The sequence below is a fragment of the Crotalus tigris genome, unplaced genomic scaffold (genome assembly GCF_016545835.1).
Source record: "Crotalus tigris isolate CLP2741 ecotype Arizona unplaced genomic scaffold, ASM1654583v1 scf7180000017614.5298720, whole genome shotgun sequence".
NCBI lineage: Eukaryota > Metazoa > Chordata > Lepidosauria > Squamata > Viperidae > Crotalus > Crotalus tigris.
In genome coordinates, this window is record NW_024096513.1 from 1,757,655 (window position 1) to 1,784,459 (window position 26,805).

The following is a 26,805-nucleotide window of genomic DNA, read 5'->3' on the forward strand; positions in this document are numbered from 1 at the left end:
CTAAAAAAAAAAACACTGCTAAGGCACGCCGTTTCCAAACTATCAACATGAAATGCCATTAAAAAGGGTCCAAGGATTTAATCAGTGTGTAAATCCTGCTTAGGCAGAATTTCGAGACCAGAATGGCAGTTTAAAGAGAGGCCGGTAAGAGTAGAAAAGAGTGCATCTCTCAGTCTCCTACCTGTCTTGGATTGTGCATCTGGAGCTGTAATCTCAATGATTAAATTCTCCAAGGCTGTCCCCCGTTGGTTTATCTCCTCCACAAGAACCCCTTTTGCTATCCATTCTTCCACAAAGACCTGAAAACAGAACAGAGAAAGGTCACAAGACTTCATGGCAATTTAACACATTGAACATTCCTTCCCACAATTATTTTGTCTTCTGTCACAATAAAAATCACCACCACGTTGGGGGAAATTCTGAGGATACCCTGAAAGCTTTGGGAACTGCATGTGGTCCTGGCCCTCCCACATGGGCCCTTTTCCACAGCTTTTTAGCAGGCCAAAGCCAGCCTGTTCCCTCCCTCTGAAAGAGCCCTAGAGAAGGGGGACACACCTCTTCAAAGCAGGACATCTGGGCAGCTGCCCTCTATAACCTTTTGCCACGGTGGACAAGAGCCTGTCTGCCATGACAACGAAAGTGGCCTCTGCAGCAGCTCACTTCCAACATGACTCTGTAAATCTGTGTGGATGGAGGTTTTCAGCAAAGAGGGTAGGATGAGGGGCAGCTACCTGCCTACCAGGAGGCTGAACCACATATAAGGTGGACTTTGCCACATCACCTGGGGCTTTCACCTTTCAAAGAGCTTTTTGCACAAAGTAGCAGTTCCTTGTCAGGATATCTGCCAAACTACAGTGATGAAGCCATATCCTCCACTTTTTTCATGAATTTGCTTATAAAATGTCTTCTGGATGCATTTCTCTGCCCACCTCTGTTTGCTGCCTCCGCTTCTCCAATTCATGTGTGCCCAAAGAAGTCTCAGTAGCTGGGATAGTCCTCTCTGTTTCTTCCAGCCATTGCCTGAGCGACCGAACCAGTTTTCGGAATACATCCAACTGTTCTTGACAAGACGAAGCTCCTTTTTCCCTGGGAATGGATTAAAAAAAATGAAAGGCTTACACACTGTCTGGCAAGCACAATCACAAACAGAGGAGGAAGGGGAAGCCATGCAGGATACCTCTTATAAGCTGTTGGCCAAAGAGACAACCTGCACCTACCAGTTCTCTCTGTTTGCCACAGGTATCTACTGGACCACCCCATTGACCTGCCTGGTTGCTCTGAGCCATGCAAAATTGGCAAACTGCCATTCTAAGTATTTGGGCTGGTTATTAATTTTATATATGGGAAAGCATTTTGAGAAGCATCAATGAACTAGGTACATGCAAGTCACAGAGGACAGCCTGGCCCCAAAATGTCTGAAACCACTTGGAGAATCTCACAATTATCACTTCTTCATAAGAGTAAGGGCCATTTCATATCTTGTTTTTCTTTCCAATGCAGTTTAAGTCTTTAAACAAACTGGGTGCAGAATGAAGCACCATGGACCTCTGATTCATTCTTGCTTTACTCCTTTGACATACTTTCCTGGATCAACTAAAAGTGCCACAATTAATTACATTAATGATTTTCAACAACATCAATAATAAAAGATTGATTTATCTATTTCAATCTTCTTAGTAAATTGCAGTGGCAAATAGAGGAAAGAAGCATCCTGCAAAAAATTATACCTACACCAATTCCTAATATGGTTGTGCAATGTTTCAGATCTGATTCCAGAAAGGTGTTTTGGTGTACATAGAAATGGCAATGAAGTACATGTATGTAACTCTTTAAAGTAGTTGTGACTTTTCCCAGGATTTCACAATGCCAAATAAGATTGAAGGATATAAATTGCCAGTTGATGTATGGAATTGTGTCTACCAGCACATAAATTACAATACATGTAACAAATAGGACACTGAAGAAGATAATATTTATTTATAAATTTACATGCTGCCCTCTCATTCTGCAAAGTTACTCTGGGCAGATAATATTTGTTGCCAGAACAAATAGGGCAGAGTTTTTAAAGATAACCATCCTCTGCATGCACCAAAGGCCCGTCTGAATGGGTGAGAGTTTTTCATGTGACCGGGTAGACCCTGAGAAGGAGAGCACACTCATCTTAAAGGGCAGCGGAGGGGGGAGGGGATATCGTGGGATGGAGCCAAATTTTAAGCTTTGAACCCATTCCACAGTTCACTTGCTCCAGAAGCAGAAAGTTGCAGATTTCTCCCCTGTTGTCTTTATAGGCAAGGAATACGAGAATAGAACATAAAACAAAATGTGGGTGCTCCCCCTTTTTTCTCTGCTTTGCCATGGTTTGGGAGAAGTTTATCAAGTTTCAGAAGACAATTCAACAGTGGATGGGGAGAGACTGAAGATAAGGCTGTTTTTTCTAAGATTCAGAAATCCCTGACTTATAACCGTAATGGACCCTGGAATTTCTGTTGTATGTCATGATGGGCATAAGTCAAGGCATCCATGTGACCGACACAATATTATGACCCTTTTCTGGCAGTTCTTAAGCAGATGTAGCAGTTGTAAGGTGAACACTGCAGGCATTAAGGGAATTCATTGTCTGGGTATAAAATAGCTCCAGAATGCGTTGAATTGTTTTAAGGCTTTGTGTTCAGACACTTATCCTAAGGTAAAGATTCCTGGACATTCAGATAGCTAAAGAAAGGGCTGTTCTCTTTGGTGAACTTAAATAGCCTCCTAGGCTATTTATCCCATAGTTAACCCACAGTTTTTCCTCATGGCAGTTGTCCACAATATGGGCAGGTGTCTTCCTCACCCTAACATCAAAAACAATATTCTGGAGAGAAGGAGATTATTTCCTGAGTCTGGAGACAGGGAAACCTTTCTGTAAAAGCTGGGAATACTTTGGGAAATGCTTTACTTTTGGTGAAGCATGCATTTTATTCAACTATCTCTTTGGTCAAAAAGCTCTTCAAGTCTTCTAAGAATTCAAAACTGCAAAACATTTACCAGGTGAGAAAAATTGGGAAAGATTACAAACTATAGCAGCAGAGATTGCTCATGGCCTTCATTTCTCTGCCTCCCACCTTTTCCCAGCACAAAGCAATTGGGATACAGTCAAAGAATTACAATTATTCAATCTCCCACAAATTTCCTCTCCTCTGGCTGGGAGAATCCCTTCTCACCTTTCCTTTGTGGCTTTTTGCAGCTGAGTGAACTCTTTCCGCAAACTGCGCACCTTTTCTTGGTGTGAGGAGAAGCCAGTCCACACCAGCCCACAAGAGCTTATCTCTGTAGTTAAATGTTCCAGTTTGTCCAGATCCTCATAGCGCTGCTTCATCTCTGAATTCAGTTCCTGGAAACATCAGGAAACAGGGTGAAGGTGTGGGGAGACACAGGATAGATAGGGTTGAAGTGAAGAGCATCTATAACTCAGTCCAAAATTTAAAGGGTTTTGCCATAAGGAAAAGCCTTGAGTTCACCCTGGTCCCTGGAAGTCATGTTGGATAGCAATAACAATCCCTGCCTACAAATTATGTTAGGATAATTAGAACAGACATGACTGGTCTCCAAAGGCAACTGGATCAGGGCTGTGAAACACCTTGGATTCAGCATCTCCCTGAAACACCCTTAGGCTGCTGCACTGTTTCCTGGGTCTACTGACAAGGTTATTCTTGATCAACCTTGATCATGATCATCCTTTTCAATGAATTTGAACTTTAAAATTATAATTATGGATAAACGACCCCCAAATTTCTGTGGGCAAGGCTTGTCCTGAAAAAGAATATGAAAATGCAAAATCCCAATTATGCAACTGTGCAGGGTCCAGAGCTCTTGTTTTCTGACTTGCGAGAATTCTATTCTGCCATCTCTTCAGCTTCATTGTAAATCTCCTGCACTTGCTTAACCTCGTCTCTATAAACAGAAGGACCCGAAGCTGGACAAGAGCCAGGAAGCAAAATCCTGAAATCCAAATGCATTCAGGGGCTTGTGGGTAGCCTAGCAGAGGGTGGCTTATGGAAGCACCCTCCCTTCACAGGAACGTAAGTGGAATTTTCCTCCAGTGGGATTTTCCCATGTATTTTACCACGAAAGAGATAGGGCAGGCTAGAAAAGTCAATGCCTTTCTAACTATATCCAAGCACTCCGAATTTGTTGGCAATGTCCATTTTACTCTCCGAGTTCATGGTGACATAACCTAACCCTAGGTGAGAATCCAGAGAAGCAGCAGTCCAAGCCTGTTCTCAAAGGGAGTGTGGTGAATACATTTATTTATTTATTTACTTTGCATAGCTTGTTAGAGGGATTTTTGCTACTCCTCTCCCTTTTATTTCCTGGTTTGAGCTTGCCACCTCTAATAAAACCCCAACAGGCCACAGCCTCTTCCTGGAGATGCCAGAGCCAAGCCCAGGGACCAGGAACCAGGTGTCCTCCAATCCTGAGCCTTCTCACCTGGATCTGCTGGGCGAAGTGAGTAATGTCCCGCTCAGGTTGGTTTCCCAAGGCCAGCATCCGCCCTCGGCTCTCCATGAATTGTTTCAGCTTCTCCGAGAGCTGCTCGTACTGTTCCACCTGGGGGAGGACCTTCTTCCAGGTGTCCTCCTTCTCCTGCTGCTGCTGCCACAGGCGGCTAAAGCACTGGGTCACCTCCGCCAGCTTGCTCTGGAGGGTGGCAGCGGTGGTGCTGTCAGCTGTTTGCATAAATTGGGTCACCATTTCACGGGTGGCTTCCAAGCTGCTCTTTTGCCTGGCAATGTCTTGTTTGAGCTTCTGCAACGAGAAGGATATATATTTTGCATATACCCAGAACAGAAGAACTGCTTGCTGCCAGGGAGAATCTGCCATGAGCCCAGGAACTAAACTTCTCGCAACAAAGAAGCTTTTCTCCATGTTTGGAAGTCTCTGCCAGTTGCTGCTTCAGGGTCAGAGATTCCATAAACCAAAGAGCTCCATGAGACAAATCCAACTCTCAGCCCAAACCAGCTCAATCAACAGGGAACCATTTTGCACCAATGGAAACAATGCAGACTCTCCTATTAGTCACAGCTCACCCCACTACAGAGTTTCCTTCTGTTCCATCCACCGAGTCTCAAGGCCCACAAAATACAGAAGCACAGCTAACAAGAGGGAGTCAAAAGAAGTCTGGTCTGCTGGTGATGTAGAAGGGATGTGCTCTCCCACTGAACACAGCTTACATCGAAGCTGGATTCTGGACTAGCCTTTCCTTTAACAAACAAGAATCGAAGCTGTCTTTCGAATCAAAGGAAATCCAGGGTGTGCCGTGGGGTGTTTTTTTAACGCTTTTGGTTATAGCAGTGCAGCGGCAGCACAAGGCCACCTGCCTGGACTGGGCTGTTCTGAGGCCTTTGTAAAAGCTTCTGTCACTCTCCCCCCTTCTGTCCCCCGGGGCTCTGCTCAGTGCTAACGCCTGGCTGGCTGCTCCTTGCGGTGGGAAAGGATGCAGGTTCTCTGAGACTGAAGACTGGATAGAAACAACCCAGAAGTTTGGAATCACTCCAGATTCCAGCTCTCCCCGTGGGAAAGAACTCTGCTTAATTTATAATAAACTTTGGAAACTACTATTTTATTCATAACTCCTTTCTGGAGACTTTGGGTGAAAAGTGTTCCAATCTACTCCTAAGGAGCAACATGTTCTGTATTCCACATTCAACCGGATCTCCATTTTGATCTCAGATACTCAGTCTGCTAATTATGGCTGTCCACCAACTGAAATAACACTCTGCATATGCTCAGGGAGTAGCTTTGATCACCGATCAGGTGCCATATAGCAAACCTTTGTACTGAAAGCAACATCTATGGTTCAATCATTTTCAAAATTGGATTTGGATAAAATTAATAATGATAAAGACAAGGAAAGTCCCGGTTGTTCAGAGACATTTTCGGTGTTCAAAAAGTCCCCATCTTTTTTAAATTCTGGAACAAGAGTACAGTCAGAAAGCTAAGTGAAATATCTTACCGTGTTTGTAGCAAGTGCCTCCTGGATGGAAATGGAGGAGAATACAGACCCATCCTCCTGTTTGAGAGTTTCCTCAATCTCAGCCATGGACTGAAGGAGGCTCTCCAACGCCTCTTGGACACTCTGAGATTGAGCAATGGACTTCTGCAAAAGATCTGAGCGCTCGGCCATCCGACACAAAAGGCTCTGGAATCGGCTCACAGTGGAATCTGTGCAAGAATCAAATGAATTGCAGGGGGAAATTAAAATGGCCAAAGAATTCCTCATCAAATTTGCAGATGACACTAAGCTGGCAGGAGTAGCCAACACTCCAGAAGACAAGCTCAGGATCCAAAAAGATCTTGACAAACTTGAACAATGGGCCCTATCCAACAAAATGAGTTTTAATGTGGAGAAAAGCAAAGTTTTACATTTAGGCAGGACAAATCAAAGGTAGAAGTACAAATTGTGCGAGACCTGGCTCAAAAACAATAACTGTGAGAGGGACCTTGGAGTCCTAGTGGACGATCACTTGACTACGAGCTAGCAGTGTGCAGCAGCCAAAAAAGCTAATACAATCCTGGGTTGTATAAACAGAGGCATAGACTCAAGATCAAGTATTAGTACCACTTTATAAAACCTTAGTAAGACCACACCTGGAATACTGCAGTCAATTTTGGTCACCATACTACAATAAAGATGTTGAGGCTTTGAAAAAAATTCAGAGAAGACTAAGATGATCAAAGGCCTGGAGACTAAAACATATGAAGAGTGGCTGCAGGATTTGGGTCTGGCTAGTCTAAAGAAAAGAAAAGAAGCAATAGGGGTGACATGATAGCAGTATTCCAGTATTTGAGAGGTTGCCACCAAGAAGAGGGGGTCACTTTATTCATCAAAGCACCAGAGGGCAGGACAAGAAACAATGGTTGGAAACTGATCAAAGAGAGAAGCAACCTGGAATTAAGGAGAAAGTTCCTAACAGTGAGGACAATTAACCAGTGGAACAGCTTGCCCCCAGAAATCGTGGGTGCTCCATCACTGGAGGCTTTTAAGAAGAGGCTGGACAGACACTTGTCTGAAATGGTATAGGCTCTCCTGCTTGAGCAGGGGGCTGGACTAGAAGACCTCCAAGGTCCCTTCTAGCTCTAGTTTGATTCTGATTCAATTCCAATGGCCTGGGATCAAAGCATTCAAGGTTCTGCAACATTATAAGAAACTGCCTAGGAGGGCTGAGGAGGGGTTTAAAGCCGTAAATTTCAACGCAGTCCTTGAGAACAAATACTCCAAAGACATTCTTCCTCGCTTTAATGCCCCCCCCCCCGCCATCCTCAAGCATTGGTCATGCTGAATTGCAGACTAATAGACTTGGAGTGCACCAAGTAAGAACAGCTTCCTTAGACCTTTCCCCCCCCCAGGTTTACCTGTGATCTGCTGGATGCCTCTGTGGTCAGGAACTGGGGCTTCCCGTATTTCCAAGAGGGACTGGGCAGCTTTTTCAAGCTTTTCTACAGGCACCTGATGCTCTGCAAGGTCCTCCTGCAGGTGCTGTTAGAAGCAACAGAAAGGAGGCAGGATTCAAGGCAGGAAGAAATACCAGAACTGGACTAAAGAAGTTCATGTCTTTAAAAAGAGGTTCTGAGGCTCAAGCCTATGTAGAACCCCCTTAGAAAGGTATGATCTGGAACGGTTATTTCTGGTTTTCTTTCACCTGAGAACCATACTGGTGCCCTCCATTACATAAGGCAGGAGGGGGAAGATGCCAGTTCCCACTGAGGCTTCTGAAAGAAAGCTCTCTCCCCCCACTGCCCCCTGCCAAAATGCCCAGCCAATAAAAATGCAGGCTTGTGTAGTGTGGCCCAGGCTTTTCCAGCTGAAGTTACAGGCAAAAAGTCCGCAAAAGATTAAAGCTGAGGAGTAACTTACTTTGGCGCTAACCAGTTGCCTTTGCAAAATGGCCGGATCAGAGGAGATGGGCTCCAGCAGGAGGCGGGTCACAGCCTCTTCGCTCTCTTGCAGCCACGACCGGAGAGATCCTGCTACATCCTGGAACTGCTGGGAGCGATCCAGCAGGAGGTTCAGGTGGAGGCCGAGAGCAGAGCACTGCAAACAGGAGGAAAGACCGGGTGGGGCTTTTCTAAAAACATCCCCCCCCAATAACACTTTTTCTGTTTGAATCTCCGCCTGACGACTGCATGGTGCTGCCTGTCACCCCCAAGGCTGCCGCCAATCAGCTGGAGCTGCGCGCGCTGATCCTGGGCTCTCAGCGCAGCTCCAGCTGACTTTCCCACAAGCCTGTGTGGTGCTGCCGCCGTTTCACCTCATCCACTTTTACACTTTTTTTTACACTTTTTTTGCAGTGCTTTTCAACCCGTCATACGCGTACCACCTGCCAGGTGCCGACGTACCTCCAGTGGTACGCGTACCACCGGTTGAAAAGCCCTGTCCTAAATAAACCCGAAACTGCATAAGGAACAAATTGAGATACCTCCAAAATGACCTCAAAACAATTGTTACATAAAATACCACCAAAATGGTATCTTTTTCCTTCTGTTCAATTGTGGAAACTGCCAGAACAAGCACCTGCATTTTCCTGGGCAAGGTTTTTCAGAAGCAGCTTGTCCTTACCTCCTTAGTGCTGAGAGAGGGCGATTGGCCCAAGGTCACCTGGCTACCGTAGCTTCCCAGCCAAGGCAGGACTAGAACTCACGCTCTTCTCCCTGACTGTAGCCCAATGCCTTCACCAATAAGCCAAACTGACTCTTTTAAAAATGTATTTAAACATCCATAAAATCAAATTAAATAAGAAAATCAAAGCTATTAGCTCAGAATTAAAGTTATTTGCTATTGGTAGAAAGATATCAGTAGTAAGACCCATTGCTATTTATCCCAGGAAACTGGGATAAAATGAGGGATATACACATCTCTATTAATAAAAGCAAGAACTAGTAAAGCGAGCTTTCCCCACAGAGGCAGAAGTTACCCCCATACAGAATGCCCCCCAGTTAACTACAGAGAGGGAGATGGTTCTAGAAAAGCCATCCTTAACCCTAAGGGTATTTGTCATTTTGGAAAAAAGTATTTGGTCCTTTCTGGTTTTCTGAATTTTTGCACGTTTGCAGCTGTATATTATCAGAGTTTCCTGTGGGTCCTATTGAAATATGTAAAATATTGAGGGACCACATGGAACCAAGCACAGTACTAATTTCATTTATTTCATAAATAAAGCTATCCAGCATGTGATACGTGAGGGTGCAAAAGTGATTGGTTTTAGTTTCAAATTGGTTATACCTGTTTTAGCTGCAATAACTGCCAAGCAATGATGCTCGGTGGTGCAGTGCTTACAACGCATTGCAAGCAAACTCTGTCCACTGCCAGGAGTTCCCTCCTGACCGGCTCACGGTTGACTCCACCTTCCAAGGTCAGTCAAATGGGGACCCAGATTATTGGGGGCAAGAGGCTATCTCTGTAAAATCGCTGAGAGGGCTGTAAAGCACTGTGAAGTGGTACATAGGTCTATTGCTAGTGCTATTTTCTACAATAATCAATTGTCACTCCTATCACCGAATAGGAATTTGGCCCAGTAGAGAGCCAATACTTGAGGGCTTTTAAACATCAACTCTCATTTCAGATTTACGACCATATTTGTATGAATTTCAGTTTTGGATTACAGATCCAGAATTGAGGAGATAGCAACAGACAGCAAGTGGCAACTCTGCAAGAAGCTGAGGAAGCTGAGTGATTGGCTGCTGCAAGGAGACCGCACAGACTGACTACAGACCACAGCACAGAAGCAGCAAAGGTGCACAGGAATATCTGCAAGAAATACCATTGAGTCTGCAAGAGAATCAGCATGACTCTCTAATGAAACAACTGGCCCCAGTTATCCTTTTAATTAGACTGAATGGGGGGACAGTTGCATTTCCTCACTGGCATATGCAAAAATTCAGACAATCTGCCAGGAGGCAAATACTTTTCTACAACCACATTCTAACACCTACCCTGGCTTTGAGGATGTCACAGAAGAAATGAAAAGAAACTGGGGAGCAGGTACAATGGGCTGCTCAGATAGAATAACCCTTTCCCTTTAAAGGTTTCTTGTACCTTAGAGTGGAGGCTGCCATATCTCCTGTTGGCGTCTTCCAGTTTGCTCTTCACTAATGTGCTGGTGGCTAATATCTCAGGGCACGGCTCCCCTCCACTTGCAGCAATCACAGCCTCCTCAGCATCCAGCACTTTCTGCCCTGACATCGTGACAAAACGTAAATCTCCCTTGTGGGAAATCACATCTTCAGAGAAGCTGCTCTGCTGGAGGAGCACAGGCTGAAGGGACTCCAGGCTGCCATCTCCTGCATAGATCTTCTCCAAGTCTTGCTCAGCCTGTTCCAGCCAGGCTGCAAACTCTTGGTGGTCCCGCAAAAACTTCTGCAGCTCATCCTGGAGTGTCTGCGCTTGTTTGAGCTGCCCCTCCGTGAGAGACAAGGAAGCAGCATACTGGTCCTTCAGCTCTTCTAGCCTTCTTTGCAGATTCTGCTTCTCTTCAGGTGTAAGGTTGTGGCTTTGTTTGTCCAGGAAAGCCTGGGCTGACTGCGTGGCTAGAATGACATCTTGCTGGTGAGAAAGGAACTCTTGGTGGTGGAGCTGGAAAGAAAACATAAAAGCTATGTCAAAAGTATATCAAAACCAAACTACCAATGGAAAAATCAAAGCCAGACCCTGCGGGCCAGGAAGAGAAATATCTGGTTCTTATAGATGTCCCAGGTTTGACTCATTTCTTCCCAACAGAGAGAGCCCAAGATTGTTCTAGTTGTATAGTTATTATATACATATACACAGGAGTCCTTCCATGGCTGCTTCCAAACAACATGGAATGCATCATAGTGGAATGTGATACAAACAAACAGTGGATGCCAATCAATCTCATTGATGAAAAGGGTCAGGAGGGACACTTGGAGGCAAACCTCACAATCACCTCAGTAAATAGATGATCTGGAGTTGGAGAAACCATGCCCAAAACTATCTACTAATGCAGACAACTGCAGCACTTTGACCTGTATTAAAGAATGAACTGAAAGCCAAGGATGGCTACTATGAAATAGGTGAGATGGAAGCCTGCTTCTCAGCCTTCAATCTACGTGATGCTGATGCTGCAATTGATTCATTATTCTCAGAGAAACTTCCAGGCCAGTTAATCCTCTTTAATGAATATGGATAAAGAGGTGTGCTTTGAGTGTGCTCTGGGACAGAATGTCCAATTCTGGGACTCTCACCCAACCTAAAGATTTACATTTGGTTTCCAGAAAAGGGCTACGATGCATTCAAGGTTAGGATTAGAGCCAAGATGTCGAAAATCAACACAACTGAATCTGGGAGGCAGTGACTAGAAATGAAATGACACAAATGAATTCATAGCCAAGCCAGGATGTTACTCAGTGAATAGATGCACCAACCTTCAAACTTGTGTAGTGCAAATCAAGATTCTTTTCAACAATTTCCAACCAATGGCCATCAGGAGCATCTTGGACTTCTCCACCTCCATGTCTTCCACCATCTTTTCCCACTGGCCACAATTTATCTTCTGGGACCCCTCTAGACTTCTTCACTGATGCCACCCAATGTAGAAGGGATTCAATCTTACTCTGATTTTCTTCAAAGTCTTTGATCACTTTAACCTGGGAACAAATTTTTGAGAGGAGACAAAGTAGCAAAATTCCTTGGATATGAATAAACTGTTTCATCTGGAGCAGGCTGCTTTGAACAGGTTGTGCAGCAAGGATAAGACAGGAATCCTTCCCTAGGATTGAGCACCTTCCATAGCAGTTTTGACAGACTCTGCAACAATCAACTTACATACAGTTATATAACCGCATCTCCTCCTAAAATGTGTGACTGAATCAGATGTAGAGGTGGAGGAGAGGCATCCAATCTCCTACTCAGTGCAGAATCTAACGGGGGATCATCCAGCAATAAAAGAGATAAAATTACCCAGCCCGTAGCACTGTCCTACCTTTTCTGTCTGTTGTTGCATTACAGAGCTCACAGCACTTTGAAGCTCCTTCTGGGCGGCCTCCACCCTTTCCTGCAGAGACAGAAACTGCCCCTGAGCCTGATGGAGCTTTTCTTGCAGGGATTCCAGCTCTCCAGGGGGCAGCTTGATTCTGTTCTCCTCCAGAAAGTCCTCTGTCGCCTTCAAGACACTCGTAAAGGAAGCAGTCTGGCTGTGTAGGCTCCAACGCAAGTCCTGGATAACAATAAGCAAACCCTTCTGCAAAGTTCTAGGAACTGACTTTCAAGGCTGGCATTATAACTCTCTTCCAATCATCTTTTTCAACAGATTCAGTCAAAAAAGATTTCTTGAGCCACCCACTAAACATTTATCAAAACTTACCATTACTTTTACATTTTGATTTTATTTATTTATTCAACCCACCAGGCAGCCTAGACCAGAAAATCAATTTCCCAGGTAGGCTATTGGGATTGGCTACAATAACCAAATCTTGCAGGTCTGACTGAGCTGTATCTCCTTCCCCCGCTTATCCTCTTGTGCATCAGGGAGGCAGCTGCCTGAGCCACTTCCAAATATTATCTTGTAGTTCTGAGTTTGAAAAAGCCCCTTTTGCCTAAGGAATAATTCCTGCATCTCTCCACTGAGGTCATCTTCTTTGCCCTCTAAAATAGAGTTTCTCAACTTTGGCAACGTCAACATGTGTGGACTTTAACTGCTGGCTGGGTGGTTCTGGGAGATGAAATTCACACATTTTAAATTTGCCAAGGTTGAGAAACACTGCTTAAAGTCTTGATGGTTCCCTCATGGAGAGCACGATGGAAGAGGGAAGCCAGAGTGTTTCATGAAAGCTCTCCCATCAGGCCCGCAGGCCCCCAGAAAAGGTTCTGCCTTTCACCCTAAGGTCTTTCGTGCTTACGGTCACGTCTTTCTGGCTGTGTTCCAGGGCAGAGAGGTCTTCTCCCGATGCCCCTGCTGTGGCTGCTTGGGAACCCTGCAGACGGGCCTCTGCCTGATCCATCCAGGTGCACATCTCCTGCAGCTTGTGGTCTCGTATGGCTTGTTGTTCTTGCAGTGTCTACATGGCAAGATTGAGTTTTTAAAAATGAAGGAGTTTTTTAAGGCTTATCAAACGAATAAAAAAACAAAGTCAGAGAAAATGTAAAACAGAGAAACAGAAGTTGCTGGAGGACAAGATGCATTATCTGTCTCTTACTCTCTCTTGCTCACCTGCACCTTTCCTCTTCCATGTCAATTTTACAATAGGACTCAACTCATACTGTAGGAGGGAAGGTTGGGAGGGAAGAAATGGATGAAGGCATTCAAATGTTTGTCACCAGCCTAAGAAAATACCTGTCAATTTTTGTTTGCAGTCTGAGAAGAAAAAAGGCCATGTAGAATGCCTTTGCTCGACTGCAGGGACCTACAAGAGGTCATTCCTGAGACAGGCCCGGTGTGTTTGGGTGTGTGAAGGAGAGCAAGACAGAGAGAGATTCCACACAAACATCTTTTGGCCAGCCTTCCCCAACTAGTGGTTTCCAGTGGTGTTGGACTTCAATTCAGACCCTCCAGGCAAGCTGGAGATTGTGGGAGTTGAGGTCCAGCACACTTGGAGAGTGCTGGGTTGGGGGAGGCTGCTCTGGGCACAGAGTAACTTTAAGGTGATTGAGCATGATGTGTGACCCTGGACCATCCTCCTCTCAATGCTTGGCCCCTGCTGATCCTTGGGCCAAAGGAGTTGTCCTGCTTTCTCTGTCAGTCTTAAGCCAAACGACAAAAGCAGTTTGAGAAAGGGAGTAAGAGAAGCTCTCCTCAAAAGTGCTCTTCGGCAGCATAAGGAGATCTTCTGCATTAGGGATGGGATACATTCAATCTGAAAAGGCAAAGCACATCGGTTAATACACACAGAGAGACAAGAGGCAGAACAGCACTGTGGGACAGAGGCCACTGTTAAACAAAACACCCCCTCCCTGAACAGGGGAGGCAGAGGGTGGGTGAGCAGCAGACACAGAATTGTGTCCAGAAGCGTGGAGGAAGGTGGGCAGCCCAAGGAGAAGGTGTCAAGGTCCGAGGAGGCTGGGGTGAAATCCAGAAGTTCCGTTGGGGGCAAAATTAGAGCTGAAAAGAGATTTTGATCAGGGCCACTGCATCTGAGCAGGGAAAGGTTCCCTCTTCCATCTCCAACCACAGCCTTTGCAAAAGTTACCTTCTCCCTCAGATTGGGAATGAAAACCTCCCTCCCCCACATCCCCTGCATGCATGTATGCACACACACACACAAACACACACACACACACACAACACCACAATTAATATAAAAATGTAACTATCCCTATCCCCGCTTCTCTCTAACAAGGAGAGGAACCAGAATATTTTGTGCTGCTATATTTTTTATAAAGAATCATTAATAAAGTTAGGCAATTTGAGGATTGGAGTTAAAATTTTCAGAAAATCTCTGAGGATGCATGCCTCCTTTAAAAGAAAAAATAATTATTTCCATATTTTCCTAAAATAGAAGCAGTATTGTATAAGAACAGGCACATTGCTGAGTTAATTTTAAATATTTACAGACATTTCAATAAAGTATTTTTTAGTTTATTTGGAGATGTGTCTAAGTAATAATTGCATTACAATCATTTAGTGAATTTTGGTGCACTAATTTTTAAATTATTTCAGTGCATAAAATGCAATTTGATTTTCAGCAGAGAAAACTCAAAGACGTGCATTTGGAGCAAAATCCAATACTTTAATTGGAAGAAGTCTTCTCTAATGACCTGCTCTCAAAATCCATAATGTGCCCATCAAGTTTAAAGGTTTGGGGACACCTAATCTAGGTTGGCTACCTTTAGGGATTGTTTCATATGTAATTTTTTTCATATGTAATATATTAGAGGAGCTCATGCTAATGTACATTATGTACAAATTCCAGCACACTTGAGTGACAGCCCAAAAGATGACTCTTGCCCTCACATGCATTTGCATTTTTCGAAGACTCTAGCTAATCTTGGGGTCACGCACTCTATCTGTTGTGACCTCCCTTGCCTGCCTGTCTCTCCTCTCAGCCCTCCAGAAATTCTACTGGTCTTCCTTGCCCAAGACAGTTCTGTCCATCAGCCCTTCTTGATCAGCAAAGCCAAGAGAAGAAATCCTTTTTGTTCTGCACTCACTCAATGTCCTGAATGAGACCAGCCTAAAGGTTTTGCAAAGCCCAGCAGGAACACCACTACTCCGTCTAGATTCTAGAGGAAAAGCCACACATGCACACACAACCACAACCACACTGCTCCCTGTCATGGACAAGGCAGCCCAGAAGAGGGCAGTCCACCCCGTCATCTCCTCCATCAGCTCTGTTGGTTGGAGACAGACCTGCAGGACTTCAGTGCGGGTGGTCACTCTCTTGGACAACTCCAGAAAAGACCTCTGCAGGTCATTCAGCAGCCTCAGCAGCTGCCCACTTTGCTCAGTATTCAAGTCTTGCCCGTGCTCAGAAACGAAGAACTGGATATTCAAGGCCATCTCATCAAGATGAGTTTTAGTCTCTGTGAGGGGCTTTGCCAGTTCCTGGCCATATGAAGAGAACAGAAAGAGAAACTGTTAGCAGGGCAAATTATTCCAAGGCTGGGCAGAAATTACTCAACTGGAAGAAACCACATTACAGCATCATCTTAGGTTCAATTCATTGGATTTCTTTTTCCTCTGAAAGTCAGCTTCCATTGTGTTCTCACTGGCCAGCAACAAACCAATATCCCTGGTCTGTTAGATTCCAAGAGTTTGTTTCCTCTGAAATCATCAAGGTGGTGCATACCACAGGGCAGGGTCTTTCCATGACATCCTCCAGAGCTAAATTACATCAGTTAGGATACATATATCATGAATTAGCCGTTCCTCTTTTAGAGCACCACCATATCTGCAAGCGCACTGGAAACGATTTTCCTGCCATGTGTCATAAGACTAACAATTTTAATGGCGCAGTCCTGTATTCAAACCACATTTCGGTTGCAGCTAATTAAAGGCTAACCTTACAGCTTTCAATCCTTTCTCTGCCACCAAGAGAAAGAAAAAGAATCAACAGTCCTTAATAAAATGGGATCCAGTGCTGCTCTCTTTTCTCTAAAGGAAACTAAGCCATAAATTGCTGCATTGCTTTGGAGCTCTTTTCACCGTTCAGGGAAGTAAGCCGTGCCCCACAGCATTTGGCTGAAGCAGGAGACTCCCTCTTTTCGTGAAAGTCGTGCCATAAATGTCTCTGTCTTGGGAGGAAGGGAACAAATCCAGGACCCATGATCATACTCTAGAAAGGAAACTTTCTCTGAATTCCCATATCAAGAGCCTGCAGAATTCATCACTATAGATGGTTACAACCCAAACAAGTCACTGCCTATTACAATGGGTCCTGGCCCAAAGCAGTATTTATAAATTTAAACACATGGATGATAAATAGCTAGCCAGCATTCATCCATCCCTCACCCCCTCCCAAATGACAGGCCAAAAGATCCAGTTGCCAGGAGGGGGAAGAGGTTCATCCAAGGGAGAGGACAGACCTGGATGACTCCAGGTTTTGTGCGGGAGAACAAGGAAACCGGCACAAAAACACACAGCTTTTTGCCTGGAAAGAAAGAGCGTAATTTCAAGAATCAGAAAGGCAATTCTGGCTATTAGATGCCAGCAGCCAAGGGCCTGTGACCTTCCCCTGGGAAGCATCTCCCATCAGATCCTCCAGGGGCATCTGGGAGGTCAGTGCCTGTTATGTGCAATGCTGGAAGAGCCATGTTTAAAAAGCTGCCTTCCGCATCTTGTGATATTTTGCAAGCTCAAACAGCTAACAGGAGAATGAATGACGGTGGTGAGGTCTCAAGAAATGAAGACAGCACGGTTAATGAAATGTCGCCACTTATTCCACCCCCCCATCCCCAAAACTGCATTGTGCTTTTTCAGACAACCTTAACATGGCTGTTGCTATGGCTACCTTGTATCTCTGAAGGTAGGGGGTCCAGCTGCCGGCCTCAGTCACAGCGTGGGATTCAAGGCCACTGAGTTGCTGGGTGGTGTCTGTCACCCACTTTAGCAACCCTTGCAATCTGCCATGGAGTTCGCCATGCCGGATTTGGATTTTAGCCTTAGAACAAAAAGAGACTACAGAATTAAAACCGCTATGTGAACACAAAAGCAAACCAAGATTAATGAAAGGCACTAAAGACAGTCACCCTTTCAAGATATGGGACAATTCTGAAATGAAACTAATGCCACAACGGGAGTCTTTCCCTCAGAACTGTTCTTGTAAGCAGGCTCACAAAAGAACTGCCACAAAGCTAGTTATACATTTTAAGAAAGTGCAGAAAAACAACTGTATTATACTGTGAGAAAAATTGTGAGTGCCTTTCTTAAAAGGCTTTTGCCACAGAGGCAGAAAGGCACCAGACTAGAAAGTGGGAGACCTTGAGTTCAAGTTCTACTTTAGCCATGAAAGCCAAATGGGTGATTTTGGGCCAGTCCCTCCCTCTTAGTCCAACCCACCTCACAGGGTTGTTGTTCTGGGAAAAATAGGAGGAGGAAGGCATGTTGGATATGTTTGGCCCTTGAGTTATTTGTAAAAATAATAAAAGTGGGATACACATAAATAAGTAAATAAGTAAATAAATAATTTCTGTGGGGCAGAAGAAAAGAAATCAGGGTTTGAATGGACCCCCACAAATAAAGGCAGCTCCTTGAGCTGGTCATAAACTCGGACAAGGGCATTCATTTGGAAGAAGAGCCCCTGTGCAGTTGAGGCTCCAATTGCCTCCCGGAACTGGACCTTCCCTCAAGAGAGACCTTCCCAGGGCAGCCAAGGGTGATTTGGGCTGTGGATGGCAGGGAAGACCACACCATCATGGGGACACAGAGGAAAAGGCTGTGACCCAAGAGAGTGGGGAAAGGCCCAGCTGCCTCCCTTTTGGAATGGGGCTAAAATATCTGGCAGCAAACAAGATAACCTTTCATTTAACACAACAGTAACAAATAGCAGAGAAGCCCAGGAGCCATTAATGAATTAATTCCAGTCAACCACCTTTTTTCCATTTCAAAATAAAGCTCCTCTCTTCTAACCAAACGAGCTCCTTAATGCTGTAGTATCAGGTTAGTGTGAGAATGCGTGTATGTTTGTGTTTGTGTAATAATTTATTTATATTATATATATATATATATATATATATATATATATATATATATATATATATGTTTTCTGAGGTTTTCGCGGATGTTTGTATGTAGGTCTTTGGTTATTCGGGTTTTCTTCCGCGTCAAATTGGAAGTGTCTTGGCAACGTTTTGATGAAGTCTCATTCATCATCTTCAGGCTGGTGTTTTTCAGCTTCGTGCTTTGTTTTTTCCGAGCAGCATGGTGCTGCTCGAAAGCACGAAGCTGAAAACACCAGCCTGAAGATGACGAATGGGACTTCGTCGAAACGTCGCCAAGACACTTCCAATTTTACGCGGGAGAAAACCCGAACAACCAAAGACCATATATATATATATATATATATATATATATATATATATATATATATATATATATATATATATATAATTATATAAACATTTGTCAAATTAAGTACTGCACATCTCACATTCAGTATATATGTATGCTATTTCCTTGTACCAACATGCTATGTATGAAAAACAGCAGCAGTATTCCACAACAGGAAGTTTATTTTAACAGTCATTTCTTACTTTATGAACTAAACTGCAACATATTTTGTTGCAGCAGGGCCTCTAAAACCCACCTGACTTTAGAGAGGTTGGGCTCCAAATGCCCACTTTTGGTTTATGTAAAAAATTTCCCAGGTCAACTGCTCTGCGTCACGTGTAGAAAAAAAAAGCACATGGGATAACCATCATCTTTCACTTTCATCCAACCTTTTTCTGGAAAGTCTGAGTGCCAAAACTATCCCGTGTTTGATAAATTGTTCCCACCAAGAATGTGTTTGGCCCTTAAAGAAGGCAATACCTTTTCTGCTTCTACTGCAGTGTGAAGGTTTAGCTGCCAAGATGTCAGGATGTCATTGACAGAGTCAAAAGACTTCAAAAGGTTCTTGGCGTCTTTCTCCAAAGCCCTCAATAATTGCTCCGGGATCTCTGGAGGAGAGCTGGCCACAATCCCTTCCACGGCTTCCAGCTCTTGATTCACAGGCGCTGACAGATCCTTCAGCTCCCCATCCAAGGCCTAAGATGAAGAGGATGCTGTTAAACCTAAGCAAAGGAAAGCGTTTTCCAAATCTGGAATAAACCTGGGCTTCACACTCCCTCTGCCTATCCATTCCAGGCCAGCCTAACCCTGCCCAAGCAGAAGACCCACAGCTACGGCACTGGCATCACTGTCCGAGCATGAAGCTAAATTGGGGCCAAACAGCTGAACCAACCCCTCCTACAAAGCTCCTCTTTCCGTGGCTAAAGTATAATTAAATGTAAAGTATAATTAAATGTAATTAGAGGAGGCTGGGCTTAAAGAGTGCTTCTTAACTGAGGTCTCTAAGAATCAGAAGGCACAATGTGGCTTTTATATCTTTCTCTCCATAATTTTTATTTTTGGAGACGGTTACCAATGTGCTCCAAGAGTATCTAGAGCCCAGTCCAAATACACAGACAAGGCAGGAAGCAACTCCATTCTCCCAGCCCAATTCATCAAGAGCAGGACTCAGCCAGGAGTAATTCCAAATCTTTATGATTAGCTACCGAGTCCACCCATTTTTCATTCTTGGCCCAGTAGACATTAGGACTCAAGCACACGAAGGCACTTTGAGAAGCAAGAGGAGGAAAGAAACACAGACAGACATGAATAGTCAAGAGCTGTTAACCATTTGGAAACTGAGGCAAGGATACATCCCTAACATACCCAGTTCACCTACTTTTGGCAGAACCATATTTTTCTAGTCTCAGACATACATGCCAAAGCCTGGCAACTCCATCCAACTGGCAGAGGGAAGTGGGCTACGAGGGGGAGTTGGAAAGGGCTTGGATCCACAGGGGAAATTTCCAGGGCTTGGAAGCTGCTAATTTGAGCCAAGGGATCCTTCCATCCCTGGAATAACAGAGTCTCTTCTCTGAATTATAAACCCTCAGGTCAAAGCTGTTTTACCCAGAACAGCACTTGGTTTTCCTTAGGTCCTCTGTTCCCAGTTGCCCAGAGAGTAAAGGAAGAATGAAAATTAAGCAGGGCATCTTGCTTTAACCAATCTTTAACCAACCCTGTATTGTGCTCACAGGAGCAGCTACAGGCCCAAACCAAGATGGCTCCTAGTCTCAGCCCCAGTTGACCGCATAGCTCTCCTCTGGCATATCCTGCCTGCAGAGAACCATGAAAATGGTCCTGGAGGCAAAACCGGAAAGGGCAAAAATCATTCCTTAAGCCCTGGGAAAGAAGAAGAAAGCATCAGGAAGAGGCTCAGGCTGACTCCTCCATGACTCCCCGGGGTGAAAGAGCGAGGAGGGGAGGGGAAACTGGAGCCTGCAGGTCTAGCCGCCCTGTGGAGTCAATCCCCTGATCTGGCCAGGCTCGGAGGGGCGACCCAGCAGTGTCCTCAAGCCGGCCGACGTGGGCCTGCTTCTCTCACCTCAGCCTGGCGAAGCAGCTCTTGCAGCTCTGGGAGGTTCAGATCCATCAGCTGAACCCTCTGCGTGCGCATCTCAATGCTCCGCACACTGGAGAGCAGCGCAACCAGCCTTTCCTCGCAGTTCAGGCAAAGCCCTTTGCTCGATGGCGCCTGGAAGAGCAGGAAAGACAGAGCAGGCCTCTCTTGGCACCGGAGGAACACGGTGCTACATTTGTTCATTTTTACTTCTTTCTATAAATACCCCCGTTTCTTCTTTTTCCATCACATTTTTTTAAGCTAAACATCTTTTTTCAAAACTCTACCAAACATTTCTCCGGAATGTCCTCGCCTTGTTAGACCTTTTCCAAAAAATGTTTACCGATCCCCATCACTGACAATATTCCAACATCGTATTAAACTAGTTTTTGGATTTGGCCATATCAAATTCTGGCTAGCCTTTTAGCTGTATTATTGTTCAATTTAAACATTTTAGTGCAGATGTTACCCTTCATGCTAGATAATTTACAAACCGATTTACCGTGTACAATTTTGTTAGCCGTCCTCTGGATTTTGATCCAGACAGGAGGCAGCAAGTAAATATAGTTAAATGAGTAATAAAATAAAGCAGCTATAAAGCTGCATAGTTCTCCCCTTGACAGTTCAAGGAGAAGACTACGGAATTTGTTTCTGCAGTTTTCTTCGCAGGATTTCGGAAGTGGTTTGCTATTGCCTGCTTCCTAGGGCTGAAAGAGAGAGACTGGCCCAAGGTCATCCATCTGTGCCTAAGGCAGGTCTAGAACTCAGGGTTCTCCAGTTTCGAGCCAAGCCCCTTCACCACTACACTAAAGTGGCTTTCAGACAACTTTCACTACGTGTCTATTTTGTCTTCAGAAACTCTAGTTGTCTAGTTAACCCCACGAGATAAGCATGAGCAGTCATAAGATTTAAACTACCTACCTTGGTGGATGTGGAAGCATCTTGACATTTCTCTTCTGTATTTTCAACCATGCAGGAAGAAGCATCAACATTTTCAACTTCTCTGATTCCTTCTGATTCCTGCTGCATGCATAACTCTCCAGAAGAATCATTTTTACTTTCTGGAAACTCCCTGTCTTGTAGCCTTTGTCCCTCTGGTCCAACAACGCCACTTTCTCGCCATGACTCTTCTGCTTCTGAAGACATGGACAGCTCTTTAGGACCAATGCTTTCATCTTTTCCAGGTACTTCTTTGACCACTTCTTGTATGAATGATGTCACAGAGGAGTAAGAACTTAACTTGTCCTCTAAATTTTTTCTGTTCTGAAGATCTTCTGGTTTTGACTCAGAAGACCCAAAGGATTCTGTATAGTCCATTACCTTGAGTACCTGCTCTTCTGAGCTAAAAGAAATTTGCTTTTTTTTAAGCAATATTTGTTCTTCTATGGTATCTATCAAAGAATTTTTGTAAAGTCTTGCCTTTTGTTCAGAAACCTTCTCTGATGCCTCTCTCTTTTGGGCAATATTCACTTTCCTGTCATCTACAATGTTCTCTTCAGCTCCAACATGCTGCTTCTCTTTCCTGCTTACCTGATGGTCCTGCCTTTTAACTTCACCTTCTTTAAGTGGGCTTGTTACCCCACCAGATGGATTTTCCTGCAAGGATTCTGCAGCGCTAGGGATTAACTCCACCTTGATTCTTCTTGTCGTAGTGGTGTCCCTGGAATTTGACGAGGGAGCGCTCTGTTTCTTAATCTTTTTTGCTTTCTTCTTCTTAATGTTTTTTGAGTCAATACTTTCCAAAGTGCTGAGTTCATGAGCTTTTAATTCTGAATCTTGACTTGGTAGCCCCATTTTGGCACCCCGAAGCAATTTGTCATCAGCCTGCTTCTTGGACATAATCTTGGTAGAGCCTTGAAAATGTATATCACCGTCTTCTTTCTTTTGTTGAATGACAGAACTGAGTTCTTTGGATGCCTGCCCCTCTGCAGGTTCTATGCACAGGGTCCTACCAGCCATTCCAAGGCCAAGGGATACACGAGCACTTTCTTCCAGCTGAAACGTTTTTTCTTTTTGCTCCCGGTCTCCGTTAACTGTGCTACTGTCCAGAGGGAAATTTCCTTCCAGTATCTTTTCAGCCTCTTGATTACTTCTGGTTTGCCTTTCTAGCTCTCCTCTAAAAAGTTCTTTCTTCCTCAATTTATTTTTCTTCTTACTATTTTTTTCCTGAGTCTTTAGTCTCAGGTCTTCAACTGGGTCCAACATGAAGGCAAGCTCAGGTGCCAATTTGTTCTCCTCTAAAAACTCACTGAATGAGCTGCCCGCAGTTGAGACAGGGGAAGGGGAAGGGGGAATAGGTTCATCTGTCACCATCTTCCCACCTGCCTTCAATGAGCCAAGGCCAGCATTGGCAGAAGCACCAGAGTCCATTGCTTCAGCTGGCGCCCTCTGTTCTTCACTATTAGCATATTTACAAAGGGCCAATGTTTTAGGCTTTGAGGCAGCATTTTGCAGCAACCTCTGGGGCTCAGGGCCTTTAGGTTCTTCTAAATCACGTCCACATTCATTGGTGATTGGATCAGCTTCTTGAATTGCACTGGCTAATTTGGGGCTGATTAACCCTTTTTCAGTGGCCTCTTTCAAGGTTACCCGCTTTCCACTCTCAGCACTAACAATCCCTCCAGTCAAAATCTGATTCATAGCAATGACTTTAGCTGTATCTTCATCCAGCACTTCTTTTTCCACAGCAGATGCCAGTGATAGTCTTTGGCCAGTGGAGGTTTCCAGGATGCCACTTGTGTCTGCCTGAGCCTGCAGCAATCTCAAAGCAAGCATGGGGTCTACTTTGCCAAGTTTAACTGCCTGAGAACACAACAATACATTCCCAGTCACCTCATCTCTTATGTCTTCAAAGGGAGTAACTTCTAAATATCGATGCCCTGACTCAATGTCAATTTTGCTCCTTCTGACAAATTCTGAATATGGGACCAATCTACAGCTTCCTGGATAAAGAATAGCTTCCTTCATTTCAGAGGCAATTACTGCTTGTCCCACAACTGATTTGGATAATAATTTTTTCTTAATAGCTTCAGCCAATGTAATTTTCTGGCCAACAACAGGATCAAATATACTTCCAGTTGAGGCTTGTATTTCTTGAACTTTGCTTTGAAAATCTGAACTGATTAATCCATGGGATATGGCCTGGGGTAGGGACACAATTTTGTTCATTTCAGGATAAATGGAATGGTGTAGGCATATGTCTTCTGCCTTTTTGAGATCTTGGTAGAGGTTTTCATTAATCAATTCATGTTCCATAGCATCCTCTACGCAAAGTCTCATGCCAGTCTTGTGGTGAAGGATGCCTCCGTTGGCTATCTGTTTAGTTAGGAGTCTAAAGGCTTTTTCCTCACTCAGATATCCCTTTTTTACAGCCTGAATAATGGTCAGTGGTTCTTTAGTTTTAGGATCCAAGATACCTCCTATTTCAGCCTGTAGAGTAATGAGTTTTTCTTTAATTGTGTCTTCAGCATATTTGCCCTTATATGCTTTCTCCAGTTTCTTAAGATTTTCTTGAGTGGATCTGTGTATTAGGCCAAGGTTGGAAGCCAAAGTGACTGACATTTTTTTGCCACGCTTGAAATCAACAATTCCTCCAGTAACTATTTGTGCCTCCAAAATTCTGGTGGCAGTTTCTTTATCCAATAGCCCCAAATCAGATGCCTCCTTGATGGAGTAAATGCTTTTGTTCCATGGGTCAATAATACCACTTATGGCTTGATCTGAAGCTAATACCTTCTGGAGAAGATTCTCATCCATCAATCCTGCACTGATTACTTCTTCAGTGGTTAATGACTCAGAGGTCTCTGCATCAAAGAAGCCACTAAACATTTTCATCTCACCCATCACTTTAATGGCCGTATGGCTGGACACAGCTCCGCAGGCAATGGCCTCATCCAGGAGCATTTTCTTCCCTGTCTGCTCATGAATTATGCCACCTTCCTGCAGCTGTGTCAGCAACACATTCAGAGGGCTGTCTTCTGCAGATAATTTTGGCAATACAGAACTAGCACTTGGATAGGCAGGAGCTGCTCTTCTGTCTGTGGCCAGCTGCTTTCTCTTTATATGTCCATCTACAGGTTTCCCTTCAGCTCGATTCAAAAGGCCATCTGTTGATCCATTTTGCACTTTCCCCATGCTTGACCAGCTGGTAGCCTCTGGCCTCCTATCTACTGCTGCAAGAGTCACCTTTTCTACAACGTTATCTATTACAATGTGAATTTTTCCCATCTTTTCCAAACTATCAGCAGTCAACTCTACTTCTTGCCTAACATCCCCTTTTCCCATTTCTCTCTCTTGCTCTTCCAACGTCATCTTTTCCTCTTCTGGTAGTTGTTTTTCACGCTTTGCCTCTTCCCATTTGACTTCTTTATTCCTAGATTCAGTTTCAAAATTGGATTTGCACTCCTGCAGTTCCATGTGACTCTTGTTCTGTATCATCATCAAACCTGGCTCTCTTCTCGGGTCATCCATCTCACTTTTTAAGTCTCCTGCAAGAGTAGCTTCTGTTTCTTGTTCCTTCACATTCACACATTCATTTATATCTCCAATTTCCAGTTCAATCCTTTTGCTAGGCAGACAAATGTGGTGTTGCACATTTTGTTCCTGTTTCTTTTCTGATGCAGATGAATTAAGTTTATTTAAAATTATTTCACTGCAGGATCCAGTTTCTTCAATTGTGGCATTCCTGCCAACATCCTCATGCCATTCTTGGGGTTGCATTTTGCTGGCTTCTAAAGGGTCAATGCTAGAGCCATTTTCTTCTGCTGGCACAAGGATTTCGGATAGACTGCTTAACTCTCCATCTACCAGAAGCAATTTTTCACCATTGTGGATGTTTACACAGCTGTGAGTCATCAAATAGAGCAACATCCTTTCTTCACAGCTTCTTAAGGGACCCTGGTTTTGTTCTCCATGATCTACTGGTGGAGCAGAGGAAGAGCTTCTGCTTTGGAAGCTACTTGAGGAGTCAGAAAGGGGCATCCCTGGAATGAAGTCAGGGAGGCAGGTTGATTTTATTTTTTTGGCAAGATCTTTATTCAAGATTCCACAATCGACAGCTTTCTTCCACGAAAGGATTTCATTAGTCTCTGCTATAAAAAGTGCTTTGATATTTTGCCTGTCTCTTAAAATTTTATCAGCCAGCTCAGAAGTTAGGATACCTTGCTCCAGAGAATCCATAACAGGCACAACCTCTCCTGACTCAGGCCTCACAAGTCCTACAAATGAATGAAGGGATTCCAGGATCATCACTGCAAGCCTTGATTTCACCAGGCCTCCTTTTATCGCTCTGTCTAATGAAAATCTCTCTCTGGTAACTGTATCTATAATGCCACCAGTCTGCAGCTGTCTGACCAGAAGATCACAAGCCAGATTTTGTTTAATTAAATTATGTCTTACAGAGTCTTCCACAGTTAACTGGCAACCACTTTTGGGGTCCTCAAGGCCACCAGCAAAGAGACGGGCTTCTAGTAATCCCATTGCCACTTCCTTTTCTACTAGTCCTTCGTGAACTGCACAGAGGATGCTTGCTTCTTGACCTGACTGCAAGCTCACCACCCCACCTGGCACCTGTTTTATTGGGAGCAATTTCAATCCTGTCTCCTGGTGAGGGACACACTGCTGCATCAGATCATTGAAGCTAATGTTCTCAGCTGAATTTGGGTCAGTCAAAGCCTCACAAGAGTTCAAGCAAGATACCAACTTTTCATGAAAATGATTGGTAATGATGCCTTTTTGAAGAGCATCTTCTAAATCAATTTGTTCATGGCTGGAAGGATCTATAAAGCTTCCAGTGAGAAGCTGTATTTGTGCTATTTTTAGCCCAGCAGTTTCACTGATGATTCCATTTTCGATGGCAGCAACAACAGGATGAAACGGGCTACCTTTGAGTTGCACGTTCTTGATCAGCTCGACAGCATCCTGCAGTTCCTCTAAATGTTGGTAGATCTTGCCATTTATTATGTCTGTTGTCAGGCCTTCTGCCAGTGAGAGCTTTTCACTGGCTTTGGGAACCATCAGACCAGCTGTGATCACCTGAACTTCCAAGAGCAGAAGACCTGTTTCTTGGTCTAGGAGACCTTTTTGCATGGCGTCAAAAATAGAGGAGACTTCCATTGTGCCAAGATCTAGCACTCCAGCAATAGCCTCATTTCCCTGGGGCAGGGGAGCAGGAAGAGGAAAGAGAAAAGAAATATCAGAATCACAGTAAAAGTTGACTTATAAATGCAT

General features: G+C 44.2%; 1 protein-coding gene across 27 annotated transcripts in view; it reads right to left on the reverse strand.

Moving 5' to 3' along the window:
- MACF1 (microtubule actin crosslinking factor 1) overlaps positions 1 to 26,805 on the reverse strand; it is a 223,520-nt gene that overhangs the window by 76,505 nt on the left and 120,210 nt on the right. For 23 of the 27 annotated variants that reach the window (XM_039328010.1, XM_039327991.1, XM_039327917.1 and 20 more), the window contains 16 exons: positions 21,499 to 26,730; positions 20,563 to 20,712; positions 18,960 to 19,175; positions 16,942 to 17,091; positions 15,342 to 15,536; positions 12,895 to 13,053; positions 11,979 to 12,212; positions 11,422 to 11,643; positions 10,076 to 10,612; positions 7,898 to 8,074; positions 7,396 to 7,519; positions 5,996 to 6,204; positions 4,471 to 4,788; positions 3,204 to 3,373; positions 930 to 1,086; positions 182 to 299 (listed from right to left, as the gene is read on the reverse strand). In XM_039328010.1, the coding sequence (XP_039183944.1) occupies positions 182 to 299; positions 930 to 1,086; positions 3,204 to 3,373; positions 4,471 to 4,788; positions 5,996 to 6,204; positions 7,396 to 7,519; positions 7,898 to 8,074; positions 10,076 to 10,612; positions 11,422 to 11,643; positions 11,979 to 12,212; positions 12,895 to 13,053; positions 15,342 to 15,536; positions 16,942 to 17,091; positions 18,960 to 19,175; positions 20,563 to 20,712; positions 21,499 to 26,730 (8,368 nt within the window). The remainder of the gene's footprint in view (positions 1 to 181; positions 300 to 929; positions 1,087 to 3,203; positions 3,374 to 4,470; positions 4,789 to 5,995; positions 6,205 to 7,395; positions 7,520 to 7,897; positions 8,075 to 10,075; positions 10,613 to 11,421; positions 11,644 to 11,978; positions 12,213 to 12,894; positions 13,054 to 15,341; positions 15,537 to 16,941; positions 17,092 to 18,959; positions 19,176 to 20,562; positions 20,713 to 21,498; positions 26,731 to 26,805) is intronic. The other 4 variants (XM_039327957.1, XM_039327948.1, XM_039327981.1 and 1 more) reach the window with 1 other exon arrangement.